A 23,854-nucleotide genomic window follows, 5' to 3' on the forward strand; every position below is an offset into this window, starting at 1 on the left:
CAGGACTTGACACCTAGAATGACCTCAATTAGTGTATGACAGGCTGATTACACCTTGGCATGTGGATAAGCCCTTTGCTAGGAAGAAAATGTCAACCATATTCACAGTGTCTGCTGTTATTTAAATAACAATGCTTTAGATGCTCAGTGACAAGAGGCTGAAGCCAAAGGGATATGGTTCAACAGTACCAAGGTTTGGAGGAGCTCACCGTCCTCGCAGAACCGGATTTTCTATTTTAAGCTCTTCTAGAGAAACCTCTGGGAGTAGGGGAGAATACACAAGTATAAAACATTTCATTCCAATACGCATTTTCTCTCTGAAGCAGCACAGGCCCACTGGTATCTCTCGTCAGCCTCAAACAGCATTCGCCAGACCCTGAATATGACTGTACTATGTCCAAAGCACACTGCTGTGCTCGTTAGAGATCTTTTATAATTCAAAATCAGGCTGAATTCAGTAAATAATTTTTTGATGTAAAATCTCAGGATGATATTTGAACTATTGTTGGATCCTCCTCAAATTGGGACATCCAGAACTTCCCTGGTTTTACTAAGTTACTCTATTTTGTTCAGGCAACCATCTGCACATCCTATCAAAAACAAGCCTGGGAGGCAAAAATGCCAATATGCAACTCAGCCCTGTTCTTATCATATTTGTGGCAAAAGCCCACAGAAAGATGTCCACGACATACATGAAGAATCCCAGCAGCACATAAACCACCCACATCTCACTACCCTTCCAGCAGGCAGGGGAATCCAGCTCCTTCTCTCTATCACTTTTCACTGCAGGAGAGCTATAGACTGTGCCTGAAAGTCCCTGTACCTGGTTTACGGGGATGTTCTGTGAATGAAAAGGCCCCTCAATACTCTCTCACCTCTACTGCTGAACAAGATGCAGCTCAGTTAATCCCGATGCTTTCATAGAGCAGCTCTACAGAATGAAAGATGGTGCAGCAGGAATAAAAATCTCCAGTGCTTTAGGCCTTGAAAATCAGATCCACATTAAACGTCATCTAGTAGCCAGTGCCCTGGGGTGCTGATCCGAAATACACATTTAATCCAAGATGCTGTGTGCTGAGATGCTGAGTTAGGTTTTGGATAGGAGATAAAATATGCAAGGTCTTGGAATTTCACATTTCCGGGCTGTGAAACAATTTAATGCAAAAGATAAGGTTTCTGCATTGCAGACATTTTTCTTCTTATTAAATATGTAATGGACTTGGTCATCAATGGGAAGAGGCTTTATACAAAAGCAGGCTTTAAGAGGAAAATCTGAAGTGTCCTTGATAGAGTTGCATAGAATAGCTGTGGTTACACAGGCGAGGTTAGGTAAAACCAACACTCAATGCTCATTTAACCGCTGTCTGGTCCAGCTGTCAGTGCCCAGAATAACAAAGTGTGCATTAATGGAAAGCAGCTCTGCACACATACGAGTTATCACACAGGGAGAACCTAAGTGAGTCCAAGAAAACATTTTGTAATACATGTTTAAAGAAGAAAACCACAAACAGTTATGGAAGTTCAACCAGGACTATGAACATTCCTGTACCAACAGAGAACTATTTTATACTACTAAGGGTCTGACATGAACATGGCAGCCTCTAAGCTTCTCCTGTATTTCTAAGAGGAAAGAAACCCCTTCTGAATTACAGTCAATTAAGAGGCACATAAAAGCAGACGATGCCTGTCAGAAAGTATAACAACATCTACAACGCGTAAGGCGCACTGGCCAACACTGAGCAACCTGCCTTTGCCCGAGTACGGAGTTTACAAGGTCAGCGTTCCTCCGAAAGCGCTGGCTGAAGATCCCAGCTGGCCTAAGCCAGCACATTTCCTCTGAAACCACCTACTCCCGTCTCAAGAGCCTGGCCCATAAAGTCATTTCTGTGGACACAACTGAAGAACCCGCGGCCCCAAGCCCTACCCACACTATGGCCTGGAGCCTTCTGGCTGCATGGGTTCTCTCAGCCTGAAGCCTTGCACTACTGCAACTCTTCTGGAAGGATGTTTGCAGCACAAGCAACAAACCACAATCAGCTTTTGAGGAGTCTTTTTTATTAAGATAAATCCAGCAAAATTCCTAACAGTGGGTACATACAACCAACCTGCCCTTTTAAAAGAAATGTTTGTATTTCATTTAAAAACATGATTACACTTTTATTTATTTATTTATTATTTTTTTTTTTCAAAACTGACAAAATAAAATTACATTTGGGAAACAACAGATTTCCAGCTCTTAGGTTTTATCATGAAAATAGCTCACCTTCTTTATAAAAGCAACCCACAGAACCACTGGAATGTTTAACACAGTTATTTGTTTTGAGACCTCCCCACTTTAAGAAACCGTACAACACATAGAAGGGTAAAATTAAAATCTGAAGTCTGTAAGCATGACTTACACAAAAAGGGACACACTGACAGAAGTCAAAAGCTACCACCACTTATTCTTTCCATGTACCATACAAACTATTACAATCACAAAATTTAAAAACGATGATTTTTTTTTTGTTTTGTTTTGTTTGTTAGGGATTTAATTCCCAAGTAACCGAGATGAAGATGTTCCATAATTAAATTCATGCTAAAAAAACCTGCATTTATAAAATAGTTGATAAAAATATTCCTCTCTGTTAACAATACAGCATGGAGGTACGGATACCAAATGATGGAGATATAGGGCAGGGTTAACATTACTCGGACTTGGCTTCCTTATCATCAGATGCTTCAGCAGCTGGTGCCTATAAAAGTGTTTGGGAAGAATAGAAATATTATTGGTAACGCTAATTGGATTCCATCCTAACAAGCATCAAAGAGAGACTAGTTTGGTAGCACACACACGGACAACATTTCGTGTAGATAGACAAAAATGCACAGCTACTACGGAAAATACCAACACAACATCATGTCGGCTGATAATTCTAAAAATTGAAACACAGATGAGTATTAATTAATTATCAAGTTGATTTTGGAATGCTGAGTGCCTAAAGAGGCTGAAGTTCTTTAAGTACTTTAGATTAGGATCAATCATATGCTATGGAAAGTTCAAGTCCTCATCTCCATAATTTGCAGAGAAGTTCAAGAATGACACAAAACCCCACAATATTTATCTATTGTCCAGGCTTCGGGGAAATTGGTTCTTACCTGTTTTCTACAAAAGTGTTTGCTCTTACTTTTTAAGTCAACATATCAAAACCACAAAGCCCCTGTCAAAGATCCCTTGAAGTACATTAGCCCCATATGAAGTTTTTAGCAAAGAAGCTCCTGCATTAGTTTCAAAAATGAAGGAATAAATGATCCATTAACTAGATAATGATACTCAACAAGTGGCAAGGGTTACTTGAAAGCCACAGAGAACACAAGAGGCCTGTCAGTGCCCACAGGGGCAAAGAGAGCCCAGTGCAAATGCTGGGCTTCTATCAGCAAGCAATCTGCTAGGACAAGGCCATCAGGAGCTGACTGAAGCTGTCCTAGCAATTGGCAGCTCCTTGGCAAGTACACGATATAGTAAAAACCTGTACGAAAGAGGCTTGCAGATCAAGAGACAAGACCAAGTACACTTTGCAAATCTCTTGTCGAATTGTTCGGAGGCAAAGAATTGTTTTAAAGAATTGTGTAGAACTTAAAACCAGATTTCTGGCAAAGTACCAACCCATGCTGAGCAGAAGAGGCGATCCAGCAGCCCAGAAAGGACACGCAAAGTCAGCTCCGGGTTGGATAGCAATCTCACTGAGCTCTATTGTTCCCCAAATATTCTGCATTGCTCTTGGGCCAACCCTGTGAGGGGCACTACGATAGCACAGACCACCTGCGGAAGGGCTCTATCACACAGCAGGAACGAATTTGAGGGAGAATGCTATTTTTCAGGTTCTCCTTGGGAGTCGCCCTGCGCAGATCCTGCAGCTGGTCTGGCTCTACGGGATGGCAGCGAAACACACCACCTTCTGACAAGGAGGCCCAACCGTTCACTCCTGCAGATGTGTTACCAACACATCTGTGTTTATTCCCATCTTTACTGCAGCTACAGTACCTCATTAGTTTTGGTATCTCCATTTTCAGAGTGGTTTTCTTCTTTAGCATCCTCTTGTTTAGTTTCATCTTTGCCTTTGGCTCCTTTCTTCCCTTTTGTTGCTGCCTTTTTGTCCTCCTTTTTATCATTTGCCGCCTTTTCTTTCTGTTAAGAAAACAGACCGTGATGTGGTAAACGCCCATTTCCACCTCACACATCTGCATACGTGCATTCTCAACTCTAAAACTGCCTACACAACCTTCCTCTATGCTGGACTTCCATGGACAAAGACGAGATGGAAGTTTCTAAGGAGAAGTGTTTTCCTTCTATTCTGTCCTGAATGCGCTACTGGGAAGAGCATAATAAAAAAACAGCCATGGCTGGGGTTAAAAGAATTCCTGTTCTAAATAGGCATTCAATTAAATTAGCTAAAAAATGTTGGAGTTGAACTGGCCCGCGTTTCTGCTGCACTGCTGAAAGGCATACCAAAGCACAAAAAGAACATGTATGACCAGTGGAAACACCAGAACCCTTCAGATGTGCTACTAATGCCTATTTAGAAAACTGTAACAAAGTTGTACTCAAAGGACTTTTCCCCCCTTCCCTGCCAGAAATATTCCTTACTATAATAAACCATTTGTGTGACAGACAAGTTGGGGGCTCGACAGCATCACTTCAATAATGATGAGAACTTTGCATTTATTATTTAAGCGCAGCTTCTTATATGCGGATCAGGCGAAACCAAAACAAAACTTGATGCTACAACTCCCATAATAATTGTTTTCCGTATCGCAAGGTCAGATCCTGACCCCCACACACAGTAACAAGCACAATTCTCCTTAGTTTCACTTCCAAGGATTTGTCTCTGGCTGCCAGCAAGCAAACCAGATTCATTCCTTGCTTGATTAACCTGGTTCCAGAAAAGGACCCATAATGTCTGCAAACCATTACCCACAGGAAAGTGAAGATAAAGAGATAATTACTGAAAATATAAATATATACACTCAGAAGATGGAGGTGTCTCAGCGACCAGAAGCTAGAAAACTGTTCTTGCTTATTTCAACACCTCGCTTACTAATGTACAAAACTAATTGCCATTAAAAAGATGTGCTAAGGGTAAACTCGGACATAGAGTACAAAGAGCAGAGTCACCCGTTCTTCAGTGATACTGACATTTAAAAATTCACCAAAATTAACACCAAATCCTCTAATAATGCAGAAAATTAAGACAGGAGGCTAGTACCACTCATGTAGCTGAGAATCTCTTTGCTCTCCAGCCTCCCACTCTCCAGTCTAACGTCGCTGAGGGATTTTGACCCACCCAGGAAAACTCTACTCCAAACTGGTGCAATGAGTTCCCTTGCCCTCGGCTGTGCCCACTCTCAACAAGCCTCTCCTTCTCTCCGGGGACTCATCAGACATAAGCAATGGCTCTTTCCCAGAGAAGGAAGAGAGTCACCAGAGAAGGAAAGAGAAGAGCATGCCTCCACTCACTCTTTTTCCCTTTCGTTGACTGAACAGTCCCCCAACTTTCAAGAGAGGCAGACGACAGTAAGATCACAGTAATATCAGCACCCAAGCATTCTGGTATTGCTTGGCACTAAGATTCAGAATTGCAGTACCAACGTGGTACCGGTTTGCTCTCTGTCACTTGAGCGGATCTCCTCAGACCTTTGGACATCCCCTAAGGCGGGTTCCTCCAGCAGCACCAGCACACTCCAAACTCACGAGCACAGGTGTTGGTCCCTCACTCTTCCAATGTAAGCCAGAAAAGACTTCTAAAGACTTGGGGTTGTTTGAAGGAGAGTAACTTTTCCCTTACTCCATTAGAAAACAAACAACAAAGCATTAACAGAGCTAAACATCTCATTTTCTGCAGCCCGCTCTTTGCTGGTAAAGGCCCTCTGGAGAAAGTATTTGAGGAGAATGCACAGAAACTGGCTTCCAGGGCTGAACTCCAACTGGAGAGAAAGTGTCTTGCAGCACACGCTGGTAAGCGAGGATCCTGGGATCTCTGCTCTGCAAGATCCGTGGCTTCTGGGGCCACGTTAACAGCTGTTCTGTAAGGGATCAAGCCCCCTTCCACAACCCAGCGAGTCCAGGAAAAAAATACCCAAGGAGATAATGCTCTTTTCAATTTCCAAGCTTCTTCCATCCTCTCAGCTAGTTCTGACCCAATATCATTCTATTAACTTCGCTGAAGAATTTTTCTCTGCAGATGGAAACATTGATTCAGAACCAGGTCATGAGTTTTGTAAAGTGACAGAAACTTTTCCCAGCTCTGTATTTTCCAATATGGCAAAGTTTAAAAGCTGAAATTTATTCTGACACGCAAAACCACATTAGATGAACCTGAAGGCTGCAAAGTTAAGCACCTGGAGGGAAAAACAATTAAAGTTGCTCACACAATTCCTGTTATATCCCTCCCTTGCACAGACACCAATCCAGTATCAGACAGGAGCTCTAGAGAGCCAAAAGTGCGACTCAAGTACACTGGATTCAAACCAACACCTTAGAACTAAGAAGACCAATGCCTTCCAAGACCAAATGGGGGGCAATGTGTGGGGCAATGATCAAGGCACCATTCCTGCCAGAACTAAACCGTATACGATCCCAGAGGGAGACCACACCACACAACTTGTGCAGTGAGGGACCAAGCTAAGTTTGGAGTCATTTACAGCCCTTAACTTTTGAACGCTCGTTTTCGCAACTTTAAAGAGTCTGTTAACACAGCTTTTGTGCATAAGACCTGAGATGTTTCCACAAAAATAAAGAGCGAACTTGAATAAAACAAAATACCAACAATGTGCATCATATGCACCTGCACTGATCTCTGCAAGGGCCATCAGCAGAGGCTGAACTTGGGCCTCTCAGATCCCCAAGCCCTCTCTCTCTTGCGTGGGCTGGAAAAGCCACCACCAGCAACCGGCTCTCCTCTTCTCAAGGGAGCAGCCACTAGAGGGAACTGCAATCCAGAGTGTGCCAGCTGCTCGCACCACAGGAATGTGGGGCAGCAGGGTTCCTCGGTTCCCCTGCTGCTCTGGAATGGGATCTAGAAATCTGGCTGGGCGACCAAGACGCAGATGTGAAAGATTTGCTCTGCACATCACTGGGATTAGAGAGCTGAGATGCAGGGTCCCCAAAACAACAAGCAGGATTTCTCTTGCCCGTGTCTTGTGACATCTCCACTGCACCCTCCAGCAGGAGCTGGGCTGGAGGCAGAGTAGTTTTAATCTTCTGGAAGTCTTCTGTGCCATATGCAATTGCAAGGCCTCTTCAATGCACAGAAAAGAGTGCCTGGTTCCCACCCCATCACCTCCTTCCGTAACTAGAACACCCCTTGCACGCACGCTTTGCCCATACCACCATCCAAAACCACAGCAGAAAAATGGATGATGGGAACAGGTTAAAAAAAAGACTGAAGTTTTATTGATTTTTTTTCCCCAGAGCAGCAAAATACTGATATAATCTGGATATTTAAAGGCAGCCCTATAAAAACCACTGCAAACTGCGACCGCTGAGGAAGTTTGTGACAGAGTTGGCGTCTAAAGAAAAACCTCATGGACTGCAGAACTGTCCCCTTTTAAATTTCAAACTGTTGCTCTGAAGCACAAAGGAGCTTTAAATAGTTTCATACTACACTGTCAGATATGCTGATATTTTTGACATTTCCCCAAATATCCAGCTTAAAAAACAGTGAATGTAGAACATAATCTCGAGTGATTAGAATTTGATAAACTGATAACTAATTGAAAAGAGTGCTTTTGAATGAAAAACACACTCAGAAACTGTAATTAAAAGCATGATTTTCAATGCCTGCTCTAACTGAGCCTCTGATCTCTATTCAAAGCATCATTTTCCCAACAATGCATTATGTGAAACTTCAGAACAGCCTTGCATGGCAAGCAGCAAAGCTTCACCACAACTGATTGAAAGTCTGCTTCGTTTACCACATTCCTCCACTAGGAATTGGATAAAATTATCTTCACATCTTTGACTTTCTTTTAACTCACATAATTCAATCTGAAATCTTTAAAGACAACGACGAAAACCCAAAAAGGTTAATTGTGGATGTTTTTCTCCCCCCCATAAGAAAGAAAAGTATAATTTCAGTTTGAGAGATGTTGAACACTTACCTTAGGTGCTGCCTTCTTGGGCTTCGGCTCCGGTTTAGGCGGAGCAGGTTTCTGTACAGGAGATAAGAGGCAGAGTTAGATGAATGCTATAAGTATATGTTTCACCAAAACGTTAGCAACTTCTGAAAAACACGTAGTTTAGAGCTAGCTGTCTGTTTCATTCTGTAGTATAAAGGACTAGATGTCAGAGACAGAACCTTATCCTTTGTTATCCAAACCCAGTTTCCTCATGTATGTTACAGTAGTTACTGTACAGATGCCGATAGCAAGTGGATCATTCCTGTGTCTGGGTGTCACCGTCTGCCGTGAGGGCAAGCGGCCGTCAAAAATATCAAAAGGTATTAACATTTGACATAACTCTATGTATGGATACATATCTTAGCTTTCCCTAAAATTAAGTACTTTCTTTTTTAAACAGCAACCGTTATACACTTGGCATTTCCAAGATGGCTTAAAAAAGGGCTGGGTGCACCAAGCATCTGTAAAAAAAGGATGCCAAGAGCCTGTTTAAGGCCGTGACTTTGGGCTGAATCCTACTTCACAACACAAACTTACACCCTTTAGGTCTCAGTTTATCCAACAGGTGGCCCCGCAAAATCAATGGGCAAATTACAAGTGTCAGGAGAGAGTAGGAACCTGTATGGAGATGACCTACAGAGAACAAATGCATCTTGAAATCACTATTTCTTGACTCTGGACTCATGTGTCCATGCTGAATGTTAACTAACACAGACGTTGTAGCTCACATGAAATGTCTAAAAGTAAGACTGTAACGATACTCATGGATTGGAAACACAGAACAGGAATTTTACCTTATATATTGCAATACCCTAACCATGTCTTTCACAATAATATCTCAACATAGAAAAGACAAGGTTTTCTTACCAAGCCTTTTAACATTTAATTTCTGCCCTGAACAAAGATTTCCTACTGTATTCTCTGTATTTCTGTAAATAATTACATTTAAATTTCTGTAAAACAGGACTATTTTTTACCACATAAATATCATGCAGTATTTTAGATAGTAAATTCCTTATATACATTACTAATGGGCTGAATGTTATGAATAATGGAATGTGGAATCAATCTAAACCATTTCCAAGCTGCCTCCCTCATCCTGATATGTCAATAAGAAAGTACTGCAGCTCCAGATCCCTTCAGTGGCTATGCTGAACACTTCCAAGCTCCACAGTCTGGAAACATTAACTTATTTTTCATGAATTAGAAACCTTGACACCGAAAACCTTCTACAACCGTAGCCTAGAAGTTAGCATCCACGTGATGTAATGTTAAAAGAGTAAGTGAAGATACTCACAGCGGATAGTCTGGCTGACCTTCTCTTTGGCTGCGTAAAGAAAGAGGCGTCATTACAATTCAGAACATATAAAGCAGCGCACTGCAATCCAAACTAACATGGCACGTCTGCTACAACATGAAGCTCCAAACGAACTCTAGGATTTATGGAATTATGGGCATTATGTCCATGAATTCTCAAAAGCACAGCTTTGTTCAACAGTTCCTACTCTATGCTGCCACGCTTTCACCCTGCTGAGGTGATGAGCGATGACATTTCTTTATTTCCAGGAGTTGCGCCATGAAGGCTCTGCCACCAAATCATTTGTAAGGATACAGGAGGCAGGGAACCTTCGGAACCAGTGGCCTCAGTGGCTGTGACACCCAGCGCCCACCTCGGGTGACAGGGATGGGCCTGGGTACCCAAAGAGGTGCACCTGCACCTGTAGACCCCGTTTGAGACGCAGGGACCTCATAATTTACATGAAACATGGAACACCACTGAAGTTCTTGGGGCAGCAGCTCCTACCTCTTCCTTTGCCTCGCCTTCAGCTGGAGCCTGCAAGAAAAAAGACAGACTGAGGTGAGAAGGCAGGGTCAGTTCCTGGACACCAGCTGGAGGCCAGCAGGTAAGGAATCATAGAATGGTTTGCGTTGGACCTCAAAGCCCCTCCAATTCCACCCCCTGCCATGGGCAGGGACACCTCCCACTGGATCAGGGGCTCCAAGCCCCATCCAACCTGGCCTTGTGCACCTCCAGGGACGGGGCAGCCACTACTGCTCTGGGCAACCTGGGCCAGGGCCTCTCCACCCTCATTATGAAGAATTTCCTCTTAATGCCTAGTCTAAACCTTCCCACTTCCAATTTAAAGCCATTCTCCCTCGTCCTATTACTCCATGCCCTTGTAAAAAGTCCCTTCCTGTCTTTCCTGGAGCCCATTTCAGCACTGGAAGCTGCTCTGAGGTCTCCTTGGAGCCTTCTCCAGGCTGAACAACCCCAACTCTCCCCCAGCACCACAAGCCAGGGTGGCTCCCAGCCTATATTTACACTCAGCACCGTTCAGCCCTTAGAGAAGAACCCATTCTAGGACAGGGAGCAGACAGCTATGGCGGCGCACCCCCCACCTTAACGGACTACAACTCCCACAATCCCCCGCGCCAGCGGCGCTACGCCATCACGCACGACGTCGCCGCGTTCAAAAAGTTCCCGCCAAATCGCGAAACCCCGCGCAAGGGCGATGATGGCGACCACCAAGAGCGCCCGCGGGGCCAAGCGCGGACCCGTCGACCTCCCCCCCCACCCCCGGACCCGCCGTTCGGCGGGTCCGGGGGTGGGGGGGGAGGTCGACGGGTCAGGGTGAAGCCCCGGCCCAAGCAGCTTCGTCGCCCGCGGGACGTGCTGATAGAGGCGGAGAGAGGGGTGATGGGGGGGGTTACGCTTTATCCCGCGCCAAAGTTCCTCGTGCTTTGGTGAATCCCTTTTTCCCCGCTTTTTTCCTCCCTTTTTGTCTCGTAGGGCCCAGTTTTTAGGTTGTGTTTTTTTTTTTTTAAATTCTGCGCCGCCTAATGGCTCCGAATTACCATTGCACAACCATCTGGTATGACAAGAAGTGGGAGAGGAGGAGGAAGGAGAGAGAGAGGAGGAAAAAAAAAAAAAAAAAAGGAGAACAAAGGCAAACGCAGGAGAAAGAGGCACCGTTTGGCTTCATATCCTACCCAGGAATGGCTCCATCAGCCTTAAAAGGCCCTTGGAAGGGCTTGGGGCCGGTTGGCGGTGGGGTTTTGGGCGCTGGGCAGAGCCCTGGGCGCTGTGTTGTCTCCACGGGGGCAGCAGCAGCACTATGGCTGTTGGTAATCCAGCATGGAGACACGGCTGCGAGCCTTCTCCTTCCCAAACAAAACGGCCCGGAGTGAACTCGCAGCCTCCCCTGCCTCCCCCCAGCCAACCCCTCACCCGCAAACCCTCTCCCTCCCGTCCCGGCTCCGCTTTAGGACAAGCCACAAAATCATTAAAAAAAAAGAGAAAAAAAAAAAAACCAAACCACACACACACAAACCCAAACCCCAAAAAACTCCACATCCGCGCGCGCGCAAAATTTACAGCGATTTTTTTTCCCCTTCGCTCCCCGTTTTGTCTCCCCTCGTTTGCTTTTTTTTTTTTTTTTTGCTTTTTTTTTGGTTTTTTTCTACTTACCTTTCTTTTGGGCATAGTTGCACCTTAATAGTTGATTGCAAAATAGAGAGAGAGGGATAAAAAATAAATGTAACCCCCGAAAAACTGCCTCAACCGTTGTGCGAAATTGGAAAAAAACAAAAAAAAAAAAAAGAGGAAAAAAAAAAAGGAAGATGTATAAGGGACCAAGAGTTAATTGCAGCAGAAACTGAACAAAAAAAAAATCCCCCCCTCTTTATTGCAAACAGTCAAATACACCAACACGCAGCCAAACTGCATGAATGGGGAGCGCGAGATGGGCCCAACCGCGGAGCGATGGCCGCCGCCGCCAATGGGAGCGCGGCGAGCGGCCCGGGGGCGGCGCGGGGCGGGGCGGCCGCCGGGCGGAGGGACCACGGCCCTTACGCCGTCTGCGCAGCGCCGCCGGCTTAAGGCGCGCGGTGGGCCCCTACGCTGTGTGCGCAGCGCGGGGGGTACGGAGGGCCCTTACGCCGTCTGCGCAGCGCCGCCGGCCTAAAGAGCGCCGTGGGCCCCTACGCTGTATGAGCAGTGGAGCCGCGCGGACGCTACGGAGGGCCGTTACGCTGTCTGCACACATACGCCGGCCTAAAGCGCGCGGCGACCCCCACGCTGTGTGCGCAGCGGCGCCGCGCGGTGCATACCGCGGGCCCTTACGCTGTGTGCGCAGCGGCGCCGCGTGGTGGATACGGCGGGCTCCTACGCTATGTGCGCAGTGGCGCCGGCCTAAAGCGCGCGGCGGGGCCTACGCTGTCTGCAGAGCCGCGCCGCGCGGGGGATACGGCGGGCTCTTACTCTGTGTGCGCGGCGGTGCCGCGCGCTGGATACGGCCGCCTCTACGCTGTATGCGCAGCGGCGCCGCGCGGGGAATACGACGGGCCCTTACGCTGTCTGCGCAGCGGCGCCGGCCCGAAGCGCGCGGCGCAGACGGTGCGGCCGGCAGCCCCGCGCGGGCCTCGGCGGACGGGGCGGGAAGCGACGCGGGGCCAAAGGCTGCTCCAGGCCCGCCGCCTCCTGCCCCGCCGCCTCCTGCCCCGCGTTCCCCCCCAGAGGACGGGAAAGAAACTTCCCCGAAAGTTGTTGCAGGCCGCGGTCCCACAACATGGCGGCGGGCGCGGGGCCGCCATGGCGGGGCGGCGGGAAGGGCCCGGCCTTTGTCCCCCCGCAGCGGGTGGTGGGGCGGCTGGGCCGGGGCAGCCCAGCGCTCCAGGCTGCCTTTCCATAGGATCACAGAATGGTTTGGGTTGGAAGGGACCTCAAAGCCCATCCAGTTCCACCCCTGCCATGGGCAGGGACACCTCCCACTGGATCAGGGGCTCCAAGCCCCATCCAGCCTGGCCTTGAACCCCTCCAGGGATGGGGCAGCCACCACTGCTCTGGGCAACCTGGGCTAGTGTCTCACCAACCTCACAGGAAAGAATTTCTTCATAATGTCTAATCTAAATCTTCCCCCTTCCAATTTAAATCCATTCCCCCTTGTTCTGTCCCCACACCCCCTGATCAAAAGCCTCTCCCCAACTTTCCCGGAGCCCCTTTCAGCACTGGAAGCTGCTCTAAGGTCTCCCCACAGCCTTCTCCAGGCTGAACAAACCCAACTCTCCCAGCCTGTCCTCATAGCAGAGGTGCTCCAGCCCTCGGATTATCTTTGTAGCCTCCTCTGGACCTGTTCCAACAGTTCCTTGTCCTGCTTATGTTGGGGATTCCAGAACGGGACACAGGACTCCAGGGGGGTCTCATGAGAGCGGAGTAGAGGCACAGAATCCCCTCCCTTGCCCTGCTGGCCACGCTGCTTTGGATGCAGCCCAGGATACGGTTGGCTTTCTGATCTGTGAGTGTGCGTTGCCAGCTCACATCAAGCTCTCATCAAGCAGCACCCCAAGTCCTTCTCTGCAGGGCTCCTCTCCCTCACATTGTCCCCCAACTTGTATTGAAACCACAGATTGCCCTACCCAGGTGTAGAACCTTGCACTTCCCCTTGTTTAGCCTCATGAGCTGTGTTAGATCTCAGCTGAAGGGAGTGAGATCCTCCCTGGAGCCGGGCCTGCCAGCTTGAGGTAGATAGTAAGGGAAGGTCTCTGCCTTCTGCATGGATTCAGGAAAATCTCCCTTTTTAATCATGGCTGCAATTCCTGTCAGGGTTACTGTCATCTGGTTTGTGTATTTCTTCAGGGAAAGCACAGAGCGGGTATTAATACCAGCTTTAGGAACGAAAGACTGCAAGTAAGACTTGGAGCAGGAGCTGGTGCTCAGAGGCATGACTGTTCTTGCCAAAAGGCAGCGTAATCTCTGCTGAAAAACCTCCAGTGAAGGAGATTCCGCAGTCTTCCTGGATAGCCTGTCTGACCGTACAAGTGTCCTTAAACCCACAAAGTTGTCCCCAGCACCTGAGCTGTGCTTTGGTTGTGAAGTTAAGTTTCTTTGCCTGGTTTTTAACAGATGCAAAGAATGATTAATAAGCATCAATTTACATTAATATTTAAAGTACTCTATCATTTCACACAATAGTGTCACAGTTCTCCCCTAAACTTCATTTTCCTAGAATAAACAGATTCTCATGATCTCACAGGCCCTGTTTCCTAAACATATTTTCTTTCTCTTTCATTGCCTGTCAATCGTGCAGCCTTCACCTTTTCCTGTATTAATTGAGATTTTATATAGCATTTCCAATAGTTTCTCTGTCTTCTGAACTAAAAATTGTCTGAAACACATTTTAGGAGCTCTTAGTTGTCTTTCAAGAGCCTGTGTCAGCAGAAGTTCCCTGTTACCAACAAGGATTGTGCACCCTTCTCCCTGCAGGTATCGTTTCACTTTTTCTATGTTCTGAGAAGTCTGTATCTCTCTGGAAGAGGAGCAGCAATTGGTTGAAGAGTCTATCAACGCTTTCTCCTGAACAACTTGTAGGACAAGCAATTTGGTCAAAAGCTGGGATCACGTACACTGGAAATTAAATACAGGTTTAAAATGCACAACTAATTTCCTACATTATATTGGTTATGCCTTCTTTTTCACCTTCATATTTTTTTAACTATTTTGACTTTTCTAAAAATGTGCATTAAACCACAAAGTAACCTTCACATTCGTGGATTAGGAGATCGCTTCCCTCTAAGCAGATGGCATAAAATGCTGCGAGGTGCTGTTACACTGGAAGTGTAAAAGGCCATTACTGTGCAGGCCTACAGAAAATTACAGGCTGGTTGTAGCCTGTGGATGTTCAAAATCCCCTTCCTTAAGGCCAAGTGGAAGGAGCAATTAAATATTCCTTAATGCAATAGTAACTGGAGGGAGTAGGCAGTCACCAGCAAGTCAGTGGGGAGATTTTCTTCTAAATCACAGAAGTTGCTGCATGTTTGTTTGTGGCCAAACCCAAGCAGCAGATAAAAGAAGTGCTGACACACGAAGCCCTTCCAACCTTGCTGTTCACCCTAGGTGTTAAAGCGAAGGAGACCGTGGTTCCATGGTCTTTAATACAGTAGCACAAACCTGATCCAGACAGGGAAACTGCTTGCTTTGGCATTCGTCACTGCACACCGTGTGGAGCTTACGGTGGCTTTGTGACTGGGTGTGGAGAGACAAAAAGGATTTGATGACACTTTAAGGTGGCATGGATTGATACACCTAACCACCAGTACAAAGCTAACCAGTTAAACCTTCTTGGTAAATTAGGCCTAGGAGACGAAGTTTATCCCGGATCATTAGTTTGTACCATGTGACCTTATTGTGAAAACTGGCACTTTTTACTCTTCTGGTTTGAGCTAAAGCAGAATTGCCTTTCTGCCTTTCAGCTAAACCTTGTCTAAGTAACTTCATTTTCTGAACGTTGACTGCGTGTTTTCAGACAGTGTCTGTCTCTAAAAGTGATGACACTTGAAATTTATGATAATCACCCAAGTAACAGTGCATTGGCATGCAGTGAGACCACCGCTGACATCTCTCCCTGCAGAGACAAAGGCCATCCTGGAGCTGGTGGAGTTTTCACAAGGAGTGAAAAAGACTTGTCCCTGCAAGGGACGACAGGACAGGTGACCCAAGCTGACCAGCAAGAGTATCCCATCCCTTATATGTCATACTCAGGATAAAGCTGAGGGATCATGAGCGTCGGGTGCTTCTTTTCAATGGCCAGTGTGTAAAACTGACCTCGTCTGTGCTTTTACCCCTGATTCCAGATCTGTGTATTCCTGAATCTCTGCCCTGAGTCCAGCCCAGGACCTTTCCCCATGCCTGCTCTGTACCATCAATTGGGACACAGTCATCAAAGGGGAGCGATTTTGTATATTTGTATGTATTTTATTATTCTTATCAGTATTATTTTCCTTTTATTATTATTGTTTCATTAAAGGTGTTTTAGTTTCCAGCCCGCAAGTCTCTCTCATTTCCCTTTCCCCTGAGGCCAAGGAGGAACTGCAATCCTGACTACTTCCATTTAGGTGCTGATCAGGCTGGGGTTGGGGCTAAACATATACTCTGTGGAGCCTACACCTGAATTCATGATACTACGTTGTTGGACTATGTCAAGAGTAAATCAAAGCAACAAACCAGAAATTAATCTTTTTTTTGTGCTACTGTTTCCATGAGCAAACTTCATGCTAGAATTTAAATTCTGCTTTTCTAGTTCGGTTATTAACTCCAGAGGTAAAAACATCCAGAAACGTATAACTATGTCAAAACAAAACTAACCACACAGCCAGCACTCCAGGCAGTTTGAACAGCCCACGCTGAACCCACAGAGCAATGCTCAGATGCTGAGAAAATTTCAGACGACTGGGAAATTGTATAAAACCAAAGTGCAAGAACATGCTTTCAGGGTGAAACTTATCCCAACTATGTTTGGTTTTTGCTCCCTAATCTTTGCAAGACAGGGCAGGGCTCAGACAACTCAATTTTGATAGCCCAGCAGTCTGACTCCTGTTGCTCTGTCAGTCATCTCTCCAACATCCTCCAAGGTGCTGTTATCCACCTTGTGAATGTTGAATGTCAAGATGTTTGCTGGTTTGCAAAATCTCATGTAGATTTTCCTACTGTTGTCCAAGGCAGGAATGTCTTGCAGAGGAGGAGAGCCTGTTCCTGATATCAGAGAAGACCCATAGCACTTAATGCATGTTCTCCTAGATCTTTTACTAGAACTGAAGCAGATCAAGAATAAAGGCAAAATACACCAAAGTCACTCCTGGGTGATGGACTTCTGGCCTTCCCCAAACAGCCTGTTAGATAGGTGTTGCTTTCTCTCTTCTTTTTTTTTTTTTCATTAAATTTCATTTGAGTTTTGAACATTAGGAGATTCTTTTCCACTCTGGAATCCCAGTAGTCTTGCAGCTCTCACTGTCTCTCTGTCATGCTGTTCAGGTGTTTTATTCCCTGATTCACTTCTCTCTGTTGCCTAAAGACTTGGTCTTACCAAAGGTACAGAGATTAAGCCATTCTTCAGCAGTTCTACCTCTGGAATGAGAAAGGTGGATGACCACGCGGCTCATGGAAGGGGCTGGAGCTCAGGGGTTCTGGGAGCGGCTGAGGGACTTGGGGCTGTTTGGTCTGGAGATGAGGAGGCTGAGGGGATCCCTCATTATGGCCTTAAGCTATACCAGAGCAGGTTCAGATTAGACATTAGGAGAAATTTCTTCACCGAAAGAGTTCTCAGGCAGTGGTGGAGGCTGCCCAGGGGGGTGGTGGAGTCTCCATCCCTGGAGGGGTTTAGAAGATGAGACGATGATGTGCTCAGGGATGGTTTGGGAGAGGACAGGTATGGCTGGAATTGGTGCTCAAAGGTCTTTTCCAACCCAGCGATTCAATGGTTCTCATCACTCTCTGGAGCTCCTGGAAAGGAGGTTGTGGAGAGGTGGGTGTTGGTCTCTTCTCCCAAGTGACAGGTGGTAGGATGACAGGAAACGTCCTCAAGTTGCACCAGGGCAGGTTTAGATTAGGCATTAGGAAAAATTTCTTCACGGAAAGGGTTCTCGGGCGCTGGAAGGGCTGCCCTGGGGGGGCGGTGGAGGCCCCGTCCCTGGAGGCATTTAGAAGCCACGTGGATGCGGCGCTTAGGGATAGGGTTTAGTGGCGGAGAGGTGCGGTTGGACGCGATCTCAAAGGACTTTTCCAACCGAAGGATGCCACGATCCCGCGATCCCAGCCCGTGCCGGGATCCCGGCTCGCTGCCCCCCCTCACCGGCAGGGGGCGCGCGGTTCCACCCTGCCGCAGCCCCCGGGGAGCCCGCCGGAGGGGGGGGGGGGGGCCCGCTTCAGCCCCGCCGGGGAGATTTGGGCGGGTAAAACCGGGCATTGGGCAACCAAATCCCTTCCCCACCGCTCCCAGGGTGAGGGGGAAAGACTTGAGGGTTGGAAACTGAACTAACACGGCTTTAATGAAAATAATAATAGTCACAAAAGACCTTTGAGATCATCGAGTCCAATCGTACGTGTGCACTACTAAACCATCCCTGAGCACCATCGACCCGTCTTGTAAACCCCTCGAGGGACAGAGACTCCACCACTGCCCTGGGCAGCCTCTGCCGGGGCCCCAGAACCCTTTTGGTGAAGATTTTTTTCCCTAATGTCCAATCTGAACGTCCCTGGAACAGCTTGAGGCCGTTTTTCTTGTCCTATTGCTTGTCACTTGGGAGAAGAGACCAGCACCCACCTCACTCCACCCTTCTTTTAGGTGGTTGTAGAGAGCCATAAGGTCTCCCCTCAGCCTCTTCTTCTTCAGGCTAAACAACCTCAGCTCCCTCAGCCGCTTCTTATAAGATAATACCACCACTGACAATAATAATAATAATAATAATAATAATAATAATAATAATAATAATAATAATAATAGTATTAAAAATAAAATATATACAATTATATGAAATTGCACTTCATCCCCACCCATGTACGTCCCCACAGATGCTGTAGAACAGGCGTGGTGAGTGGCTGGAGGGGGGTTGGAATCAGGAACACATGGGTCTGGGGTCAGGGGCAAACAGACAGGGTCCTTACTGGACATCAGCTGTCGAAGAAGAGAGTTACACCCTTATGATCTCTGAAGTTTATACGCAGTAGGATGTATATGGGCTGGAGCACCTCTGCAAGGAGGACAGGCTGAGTTGAGGTTGTTAAGCCTGGAGAAGAGAAGGCTCCAAAGAGACCTCAGAGCAGCTTCCAGCACTGAAAGGGGTTACAGGGAATGTGAGGAGGGGCTTTTTACAAGGGCATGGAGTGATGGGACGAGGGGGAATGGCTTTAAATTGGAAGGTTTAGATTAGACATTAGGAATAAATGCTTCACACTAAGGGTGGGGAGGCCCTGGCCCAGGTTGCCCAGAGCAGTGGTGGCTGCCCCATCCCTGGAGGGGTTCCAGGCCAGGTTGGATGGGGCTTGGAACAACCGGATCCAGTGGGAGGTGTCCCTGCCCATGGCAGGGGTGGGACTGGATGGGCTTTGAGGTCCCTTCCAACCCAAACTGTTCCATGATTCTATGATTCTATGAGCGCTCTGTTGGTCAGTTTAGGTCACCTCTCCTGTCCACCCCTCCCTGCAGGTGTGACCATTTCATCTTTGACTTGTGGCACTCCAGTACCTCGAGGATGGCCTTGGTTTCTATAGGAATAAGTGTAAGCGATGGACTCTCTGCATCCCAGTACCCCATGTTATCACTTCTACCAGGAAACCATGCCTGAAAAACTTGCAGTAAATGAAGTTACTTAGATGAGACTTAGCTGAAGTTAAGAAAACTGATTCTACTTTACATCAAACCAGAAGAGTCCCACACCTCTACACCATCAGGCATTTTGGCAGAGCTCCATTAGCTGCACTGTACAGGTGGCAAACAGACAACAAGCTGTAACACGCAGTGCCATGCTCCGTGTGGTGGGATTTGCTTCCCCCTGCATCTTGCACAACAAGATCCCAAAACAAGGAAACCTGGCCTTGCTGTGTTACCACATGAGGAGGAGATGCAGATCTCTTGGCATCCCCCATGAGCGTGTTGGAGCAGGGGAGTGGAATTTCCACCTGTTGTGAATCAGCAGTAGGCTGGCCTTGGCTGTGGACACGGCTCTGACAGAGCACGGGCGCAGGTAGAAGACATGCTCAGAGTCACCATTTTCCAGTGGGTTCCTGTTATGGGCAAGTTTAGTGGGCTGGGATTGGAAACAAAGATTAGGTTTATTTCCTATGGAGAGCGCTGAGCTGCTGTTTCGTACCAATCAGATGTTCTCCATTCTGGGAGTTCAGATGGACCCACATCATCATCCCTACTGGGAGTACAGGCACAGTCGGGGAACAAGACCTGGCGCATTCACACGTTACCAGCCAAATATTTGCAGTTGCATTTCTCTCCGTGGTTACAAAGACACTGCAGAGCATTTGGAGCATATGTGCTTCCTGACCTTTTGTACAAGAGAAATTTTGCAGTCGATTATTGTAATATCTTTCATTGTGAGGTTCTAGCACATTTGTTTTTTTAAATTAGCTGAATTTGCCTGTATTCAGCAGCTCCCACCCTTGCCTGTGGTTTGAGAAAAAAGCAAGCAGATCTTTGCTGTTATAGGCATAGAAGTCATGGAATCATTGAGTTTGGAAAAGACCTCAAAGATCATCCAGTCCAACACCATTGTGCCTACTAAACCGTGACCAGAAGTGATCCCAGGGTCGGAAAGCCCTGGGGCTCCCCAAGGAGCTTGCACACTCCTGCTGCCTCTGAAGTCAACGCCAGAGCTGTCACTGACTCAGTATTGCTGCTTCATAGTACATAAACCAATATAAACCAAACTTCAATGGTTTTGTTATCCTTCTAGCGAGCGAGCGAGAAATAAAAGATGCAGCCTGGCAAGATGGCCTTGTATAAACATGCGCTACAGCAAACATGCAAAGGAATTGAGGAGACAACAGTCTTTGCTCAGTATTGTATACACAGTTTTCCTTGTTGCGCGAGAACAGGAGAGGCGTAATAACAATTTACTCATTTGTTTGAAGTTTTGGTCTACCTTGAGAAGGAAAATTAAATGCTTCACAACTGTTTAATAGTGAAAACAAAAATAATACCTTGGATTTCACATGAGTAGTCTGGGAATAGAAAACAATGTGCTTTTCTGCCAATAGGGTAGGAAATTTACTATTATGAGTCAAGAAAACGCAGTTGTTTCAGTAATACCCAGTTCATGTATTGCTCTTAACTTAATAAATCTTCTTTCATGAAGATAAAATGCCTCCTAAAGTGCACTTCTGAGAGTCATGATTCCAGCAGGTTTTTAGTAGGCAGAAAGACAAGGTGGAGCTCACTTCAGAAGAATTTCAGCTCCGAGCAGCTGAAGCGCATCAGGAGAAGGAGAGGAGCACCAGCCAGCAGAAAGACAAGTGAGCCCAAAGTTGAAACAAACTCCTCTCCATCTGTACTTTTATCTTCTTTCTGGTAAGCTGTGGTTTCTGCCTCTGGTGTCCCATTACCAGCTGGCACATAATGCAGTGCTTCGGATAAATGGGAATTAGCAGCACCTTTCTCAAGCAGCTACGAAGGGGCTGTACAAACACATTTGAAGAAACATTCCTCCAAGAGTTTTAATCCCTTGGACTTGGTTTGTTTTAAAGAGATTAAAAAGTACACCTTTTTTTTTTAGTATTGATATTCTCTGAACCAGGGAATTTTTATTGTATGCCATCATCCTAAATAAATTTTGGGTTATTGCTTTTTCAAAAGGTCTATAAATCTCATGACAGCCACAAAGATTTAAGTAAGTATCGCAAGTAATACCAGAATTAGGCAGGTCATCCTCAAAATAGTTCTCTTTCCTCTCCTATTGGCAAATTAATAAAACAAATATAGGTGACTTAGTTCAATAGACTTTTAAATTCAACAGGGTTTTTTAAAAATCATAGAATCATTTGGTTGGAAAAGACCTTTGAGATCATTGAGTCCAACCGTACCTGTGCACTGCTAAACCATCCCTGAGACCTCTTGCCTGTGGTTAGAAAAACCACTTGATAATTTGAATCGGAAAAGCTTGGAAAGGTTTGGAAAAACCATTTTGGCAATACCTCCCTGTTTTTTGCCAAGAGCAGAACAAATACCTTCCTTTCTTCTTAGCTGGTAGATGTTAAAATTTCAGCTTGCTGTGTTTCTCATGGTAATTATTTTCCATTTGCTGTGCGGTTGCTATCGGAGCGTAGAGTGAAATGCATGTAAGGTTACACTCGGAGAACCAGAGGCGAGCAGTAGACAGGTGCTGAATATAAATTTCTCTAAATAGCGTGTCACCATGACTGCAACAATTAAGAACTCTTTGTGGTCTCATCCCGTGGTCCTAATTAATACGCCCAATGGCGCAGTGTGCCGTGGAGTTGCAGCGCGTGGTGGCCCTTCCACACAGCCCCGCTATCCACGTCATCTGAGCCGCGTGGCATAGGTGAGGGAATCATAGAATCATAGGATGTCAGGTTGGAAGGACCTCAAAGATCACCTGGTCCAACCTTTTAGGTGATCTGTAGTTTAAATGAGACGGCCCAGCATCCTGTGAAGCTGAGACTTAAAAGTGCCCAGTGCAGAGGGATCCACCAGTGCCCTGAGAGATAATTCCAATGTGTCACTGTTCTCATGGGGAAAACTTTTCTTCTGGAATCCAATCATAATCTCCCCAGAAGCAACTTATCCTCATGCCCCCTTGTCTTTTCCATGTGACTCCTTGTAAACAGGGAGTCTCCGTTTTCTTGGCAGCCACCCTGGAGCAGCTTAGGAGCGCGGCAGAGCCTCGGCGGTGGGTTTATGATGCATTAGTGTAGGAGACCCATTCCAGGGGCCGTGGAAGGCGATGGATTCAGCTGGATGCCCACGCATCCATCCTGTAGCGGGGGCACACGCGGCACTCGGACAGCAACTTCTGTGCTGGAAGAGATTTGGAAAGGAGATTCTTAATTCTGAATATCAGGGTGTGAGGGGCTGGGGGCTGGGCTGGGGGCTGCGTGTGTGGGGTGACTGTGAAGGAAGAGGTGGGGTGAAGGGGGGAACCTGAAGGGGATGGGAGGGTGTGAGCAGAAGGGGGTGTGTGAAGAGAGTGGGGCACCTGAGGGGGACACACCTGAAGAGGGGGCGTGAGGAAAGGAGGGAGTGGGGGGACTTCAAGGCGAAGGGGTGCTTGTGGAGGGGGGGGGGGGTACTTGAAGGGATGGGGAGACCATGAAGGGTTGGGGGGCCATGAGGGTGGAATCTGAAGGGGAGGGTGCGCTTGTGAAGTGAGGGGTGACCTGAAGTCAAGGAGGTGGCTGTGGTGGTGGTGGTAGACCCTGAAGAACAGGAGGGAAGGGGAAGAGGAGAGGAGGGGTGTGAAGGAATGGGGAGTGGAGAACGGGATAATGGCCATGGGAGGATGACGGGGGGGAGACTTGACGTGGAGGGGGTGATGGTGAGGGGAGAAGGTGGAGTGGGGGGGTGACCTGAAAGGGAGATGACTGTGGGGGGGGTGTGATGGGGGGAAACCTGAAGGGAAGGGGGAGGGAAGGGAGGGAGAGAGAACAGTAGGGGATAAGCCATGGGGGGGGGGTCATAAGAAGGGGGACATAAAGGGCAGGGGGGGAGCAGGAGACATCCAGGGGAGGGGGAAAAGGGAGGTAGAAGGTAGTAGGGGGGGGAGACCATGAGGGGGTGACAGCCATGGCGGGGGCGTTGGGGGGACCTGAAAAGAAGGGGGCGAGAGGGTGAGAGGGAAGTAGGGGTGATGGCCATGGGCAGGGGAGTGGTAAGGGGGGGACCTGAAGGGGAAAAGAGGTCGAAGTGTGTGTGGGGGGGGTGACAGCCATGGGGGGACTGAAGGGGGAGAGCGTCCATGGGGCGCAAAAGGGGGTGGAATTAAGGGGAGGGGGCGGCCATTGGGGGAGCATAAGGGGGTGGAATTAAGGGGAGGGAGTTGCCATGGGGAGACATAAAAGGGTGGAATTAAGGGGAGAGGGTGGAATTAAGGGGAGAGGGTGGAATTAAGGGGAGGGGGTTGCCATCGGGGGGGGGCTGACAGCCATGGGGGGACAGAACGGGGTGGAATTCAGGGGAGGGGGTGCGCCTGGGGGGGCATAAGGGGGTGGAATTAAGGGGAGGGGGTGGCCGGGGGGGTGTGACAGCCATGGGGGGGACATAACGGGGTGGCATTGAGGGAGGGGGCGGCCGTGGGGGGACATAACGGGCTGGCACTGAGGGAGGGTCGGCTATAGGGGGCCATAACCGGCAGGCACTGAGGGAGGGGCGGCCGTGGGGGGGCGCTGCCCCGCGGGTCCCCCT

At 47.6% G+C, this 23,854-nt stretch overlaps 1 protein-coding gene across 1 annotated transcript; it reads right to left on the bottom strand.

Annotated features, from left to right (window-relative positions):
- Positions 1-2,048: 2,048 nt before the first annotated feature.
- On the bottom strand, positions 2,049-11,867 carry HMGN5 (high mobility group nucleosome binding domain 5). Its single transcript, XM_054075907.1, has 6 exons — positions 11,626-11,867; positions 9,961-9,990; positions 9,454-9,483; positions 8,139-8,189; positions 4,024-4,167; positions 2,049-2,734 (listed from the first exon to the last, which is right to left on the bottom strand). Exons 1-6 carry the CDS (start codon positions 11,638-11,640, stop codon positions 2,687-2,689), a joined length of 318 nt encoding a protein of 105 aa, XP_053931882.1. The 5' UTR covers positions 11,641-11,867; the 3' UTR covers positions 2,049-2,686.
- Between the last annotated feature and the right edge of the window lie 11,987 nt (positions 11,868-23,854).

Source organism: Cuculus canorus, chromosome 10 (assembly GCF_017976375.1).
Source record: "Cuculus canorus isolate bCucCan1 chromosome 10, bCucCan1.pri, whole genome shotgun sequence".
Classification (NCBI taxonomy): Eukaryota; Metazoa; Chordata; class Aves; order Cuculiformes; family Cuculidae; genus Cuculus; species Cuculus canorus.